A 6,000-nucleotide genomic window follows, 5' to 3' on the forward strand; every position below is an offset into this window, starting at 1 on the left:
TTCTAAACTGTTGCAAAACAAAATATTTTTTAACATTTTCAAAGGAATATTAGAAATATATTTCTGTTCTGTATGGATAGATAACTGTATCTGTAAGTGTGTATAGAATGAGCCACTAAAACTACTGTAGATACACTTAACCAGCAGGTTTTTTCTGGTTTAAATTAATTTAAGGTAAAATAGACTATATATGAAATATATGTAATTAGATAATTCCATTCCATATATATATATATGCACAATATATTAGTTATATATGTGAATTCTAGTTATGTATTGACAATTGTTTTTTGTTTTTTTTACAAATTGAGGTTATGTATTGATAGGAATTGTCGGAATATCATTAATTATGGTCATAATTACATATTTTATCTGCTCTGTTAATTCAGCCTACAAAAATCAAATATATAATGCAACCGCTGGAGACCACGTAAAAATGGCAAAGCAAAGAAATCCTGAGCGCTTTCCACCTGTGGGCAACACAGGATATAACCTGTAATTTAAGGATAAATACAGAAAAAGAGAAATGGGCATAAAACTTAACATTTTTAATTATAGTATATTGCAGAAAAAATGGCGATCATCAACTTTCAGGTTTTTAATTTTTGCCACTTACAATCTGAATTTGAGGAAAATGTAAAAATGGATCTGGATGACGTAACTAAAGAAAAATTGATTATACCGTTAAAAAAATTAAGAGAAGATTCATTTTGCCATTGTAGAAAAACCTTTCTGCTTTGTAAACTAATTGAAAAACCAATTAAACCCAGTTAAATAAAAAGTTGATCAAAATCATTAAATTACATAAAATTTTAATTTTAACTGCAGTTAGGATACTTTGAAAGACGCTTTACAGCAGCTAAAATGTAAATTTTAATTGACCAGAATATCATTAAATTAAATTAAAATTTAATGTAACTGCAGTTAGGATTCTTAGAAAGATGCTTTACTGCCTGCAGGACTTTATATGACTTTAACAGGACTTTGTATACAGGACTTTATATAACGGGACTTTGTATACAGGGTTTTTGTTTGTGGTGGCTGTGTTCCAAATCAACAAACAAGAGAGTCTGAAACAAAGGCTTATATTATTTACTCTTTATTACTGAGAGATTTTTACACAGAGAGAAAAGAAAGAACATGAAGAGAGAAAGAGGAGGAGGAGATGAAGGAGGGATGATCACGCTGCCTGAGCCTCGAGCCTCTTCTTCCTCAGGTTCAGTCTCCTCTCTCGCTCGTACTCCTTCATCCTCATCACGTAACTGCAGAGAGAGAGAGAGAGAAACAGAACAGGGTCAGAATGAACAAATACAGGGAGAAAATTATTTAAACATGAAAAATAAAAAAATAAAAAAAATTCAGCCAGATTAAGCTAATTCTGCTGCTTATAATAAATGGAGTAGCTGCAAACATCCATTTAATAGCTTATATATCAGGGGTTCTGAACTGGTCTCAGCCTGGGACCCACTTTTTCCTCATGGTCATTAAGTAGCTACTCAGCTGTTCAGTTTTAATTTAGAAAAACTGCCTTTAAAACCCATTTAAACAGAAATATGCAGAAAATGAGAATGAACAAGACGAACACATGTATAAAAATTACTACAATAAATTGATTATAAAAACTGCACAAAATTAATAAGGCCACAAAATAATATTTTTCACTTCTCTGCATTCAGAGAACATTAGTAAGAAACTCTGTTTCCTTTTTATCCTCAATATACAAGATGAGTACAAAATCAGGTGAGCATTAATTATAAAAAATAAAATAAAATAAAATAAAAAATTACTTTTTACAAGCTTTACATGACCAAATTATTGGGTCCTGACCCACCAGTCGAAAGTCGCTGCTTTAAATCATTATATTATCTACCAAAATGCAGCGCATGTGCTAATAGCACCCTCTTGTGGAGAATCTTCAGTCTACAACACATGTGTCAAACACAAGGCCCGCGGGCCAAATGTGGCCCGCCACGTCTTTTTATGTGGCCCGCGAGAGCTTGTAAGATCTTAGTGTCTATAATAAATAAGTCAGAAGCGTTCTTTGACCAAAAAATACATTTCCCACAATGCTTGTCGATTGTATTACCCGCAAAGTTACGGCTTACTGCCACTACACGGCAGTGTAGTCATTGATGTGGAAACCCTGCCGGAGGGAAGGTGTAACTTCGCGGGTGGAATTGAGACATATAAATGTTTATCCCATAATGTCCAGAAAAAGAAAAGTTGATGCAGACGGACGGCTGTGCTTCAAGGCGAAAGACCGGTATGCCTTTTGTGTTACGAAGAGTGTTACTGACCAAAATAAACGCTTTTTAGGAGAGATATAAGTTCTGTGTAAACATTTATAAGACAATAGCTGACAAAATCTGTTTTAATGACGTTAATAAACATCACTGTGACAGCGCTAGTCGCAGTTTCACCGCAGCAAAGTACGAGGACGTGAATCACTTATCTAACCAGCCTTTACTGATTTCTGCCCTCAATAACCCTTTCAATAACCTCCAATAGCCTTTAGTAGTCTTCAGTAGCCTTCAACAGTCTAACCTTGCAGCCGTGGTGTGTCCACTAAACTCCGTAGTTATAAACATCCTGAGGTTAGCAGCGCGATAACTGACCTGTTTATAATGTAATCCCAGCAGTGACTCATGCTCTAAACGGCTGCTGTTAGCTGATTGGGCTGAAAGATGAACTGTAGAGAGCTGTATTATTCGGTTACAAAAATCTTTATTTCATACACAGAAGAACTTAAAAATTGTAAAAACGCTCCAGACTGGCTGAGCTGAGCCCTGTAGCCCGTGGCTGGGCTGTAGCTCTGACTCAGTAAAGACTGCGGACTTGTGGTGCTGCTGCTGCAGCTCCCACTAGTGGTTGGATGAGGAACTGCTAAATCTGAGGAAATGCTATGTTCTTAACAGCTCACAATTTTTGATTTTATATTTATTAAGCCTTATTTCAGTTAATAATTTCAAAGTTAATATAACTTGATGTCATTTCTATTCACTTGAATAGTTTGGTTCTTGATTGATGGAGTTTTTGGATTTCATGACATGACAAATTAAAAGGATTTATGTTAATAGAGCAACAAGCAAACATTTTTTCCATGCAACTGTAATATTTGATTGAATAAATAATATATTGAGAGTTATTTAACATTAAGGAGTAATTACATTCATTTACATATATTACATTTGGTTACATTTTATTACATTTATAAGTTACATCTGGCCCTCGGAGGACAGCCAATATGCCAATGTGGCCCTCGGCCAAAATGAGTTTGACACCCCTGGTCTACAAATATGGAAAATATGTACAACACTCTAAATAGTTTATCAAAATAATCTTAAAATGACATTAATTCCATTTATTGCAATTATTTTTGGGACTACAGTACCAATTAAACATGGACACACCTTCTAATTTAATGTTTTTAGACATTGAATTTTATCCTACATTATAAATGAATAGTGAAGTGATCTATCAGACTATGAAGGAACACATAAGGAATCATGTAGTAACTTAAAAACAGTGTTGAAAACAAACTAAAATACTCTTATCTGGGGAGCTGTTAACTTTTAGCGGTTTCTGAGGCTGGTAACTTTCTTTCCTAGGGCGGTCCTGATGAGTGCCAGTTCCATCATTATAATGTTTTTGATGGTCTTTGCTGGGACTGCGCTTGAGGATACTTTTTTCTTTACTTAGTTGAGTAGTTATTTACAACTGATGCTCTCAAACAGATTAAGAAACAAGAAATTCAAGTAATTAACTCTTGATGAGTTCAGCACAGCTGTTAACTGAAAGCCTGAATTCCAGGTGACTCTACCTCATAAAGCTGACTGAGAAAATCCAGCAGAGATGTTTAAAACTGATCATTTAAGAACGTAAAATATAAAATATATTCTGGTTTAATAACTTTAGTAAGGTAAATTATTTCTTAGAGAGTTTACAGAGACTATGTTTCAGTAAAACTATCAATATTTGATGCCACGTATCGATAATGTATCGCAAACGAAAATCATGCAATATATCTAAATATCACTATATTGTAAAGGTCTTACTCCTGGTGTTGGCAGTAGTCCCAGTCGTGTCTCTCGTGTTTGCAGGCGAGGAAGTTGGGGAAGTTATCTCGTTTGCACTTCATGAGTTTGAGGAGGTGATGAGCGCAGTAATCTCGCTGCTCCACCGGCAGCATGGCCAGGTTCATCTGCTCCTGCGTCGCCACGGGAACTGCATAATACATAAACACACTTACAGTTAAATACACTTACATATATATGATATACACTGCCATAACATTAACACCACTAACAGATTACGTAAACAGCACTGAACATCAGGCAGGTCTTGTGGGAGGAGTTCTGGGTATAACAGAATCTTCCAAGCAAACACAACTAGTGAAATTACATCAGGGTCACGGCACCAAAAACTCACTGTTTCTTATAGAGGTTCCACCTCACAACTTACAGGAGTTAAAGCTAATGCTAATGCTAGTCTTAGTGCCAGAATGACCATGTGCTCTCCTTAATCTGTCAGTTTGGGTGGACCATCGCCATGTCTTGGTACGTTTTTCTTTACTTTATTTTTAAATGATGGATTTTGGAACAGTACTCCTTCTACACAATTTTTTTCCTCTATAGACCTCACCTATATTGTTATTACTAAACATTTTAAAGCTAATACTGGAATAATGATTCTGATTATAACCTGTAGAGTTTTAGCAGTAAATGTTTCAGTATAAATGGTTTCTGTAGTACAGGTAGTTCTTACAGTAAAGCATGGTGGTGGTAGCATCATGGTGTGGGGCTGTGTGAGTGCTGCCAGCACTGGGAGCTGAATTTCAACATGTACTGTGACATACAACAATGACTAAAGTATTAAAGTAAGTCTCCAGACCTAAAACAAATTGAGCACCTGTGGGGCATCCTCAAGTGAAATTTCTTCCTCTAAAGTAATGAAACATACCATACAATTTTATAAACATGTCCTAACCTTTTTGCAGTAATTTCTGCCTCTGCAGCTCCTTTGCAGGCTCAACTGTGCTGAAGGCGAGGATGATGTGTCTGTGTACTTTGCTACACGAACACTAATATTATGCAAATCAATTAAGCAATAATCAGGGTTCAAACAGTTTTTAACCAAAAAAATTCCATGACTTTTCCATGGCTTATCCATACCTTCAATGCAATTGTTAAATCATCAGTGCAGAAATGCACAATAAAACCAGTCAACTAAAACTATAAACAAAATTGATTATAGTAGGCCTAAAATTTATTTTAAAAAATAAAATTTCCTTAAGCAATGTTGAAACAATCTTCAATAATAAAATGTGTGTCAAATCTTGAGAGCTTCATCGTATAGAGCTAAATTACTGAATTAACTCAGGGCTGATGTATTTGGTAGCTCAAAATAGCTTTTCTTCGTTTGTAGATGGCAAATTTCCCTGACTTTTCCAAAACTTTCTGGGTAAAACTGGGTAAACTGCTATTTTGGAATTCCATGACTTTTCCAGGTTTTTCATGACCGTATAACCCCGAAAAATCAATCAATCAATCAATCAATCAATCAATAATATCATATTGTATTTATAGTAATATGTATGTGTCAATACTGTGGGGGTGTAAGTACCTCTCTCGGACCGCCTGCGCTGAAGTGTTAATCTGTATTTAATCTGTATTTAATGTGTATTTAATATATATTTATTATGTATTTATCAGTATGGGGTCGCAGTACCTCTCTCGGTCCTCCCCGCACTGAAGCCGAGCTCCGGCTCGTACTTGCTCGGTTTCAGCGGGTCCGGCGCCGCTTCCCGCTCCGTGATGTAGCTCCGCACCAGGTGGGACCCCATGCTGACCGAACCCCGCGGCCCGCGCGCTGACCGGAACCGAGTTTAACCTTTAATTTATTACAGAAACCCGAAATCCGAACTCTGATACTGCCATTCGGTCACCTCCAAACACTCTGATCACTTCCGCCGAGCACCGGAAGTACACCCTCAGGAGCAGG

At 36.2% G+C, this 6,000-nt stretch overlaps 1 protein-coding gene across 1 annotated transcript; it reads right to left on the reverse strand.

Moving 5' to 3' along the window:
* Window positions 1-1,083: 1,083 nt before the first annotated feature.
* ndufb7 (NADH:ubiquinone oxidoreductase subunit B7) lies at window positions 1,084-6,000 on the reverse strand. Its single transcript, XM_007238093.4, has 3 exons — window positions 5,728-6,000; window positions 4,056-4,224; window positions 1,084-1,262 (listed from the first exon to the last, which is right to left on the reverse strand). The coding sequence occupies exons 1-3, from the start codon at window positions 5,840-5,842 to the stop codon at window positions 1,181-1,183; spliced, it is 366 nt and encodes a 121-aa protein (XP_007238155.2). The 5' UTR covers window positions 5,843-6,000; the 3' UTR covers window positions 1,084-1,180.

This window comes from Astyanax mexicanus, chromosome 21, assembly GCF_023375975.1.
Source record: "Astyanax mexicanus isolate ESR-SI-001 chromosome 21, AstMex3_surface, whole genome shotgun sequence".
In the NCBI taxonomy this organism is placed as follows: domain Eukaryota; kingdom Metazoa; phylum Chordata; class Actinopteri; order Characiformes; family Acestrorhamphidae; genus Astyanax; species Astyanax mexicanus.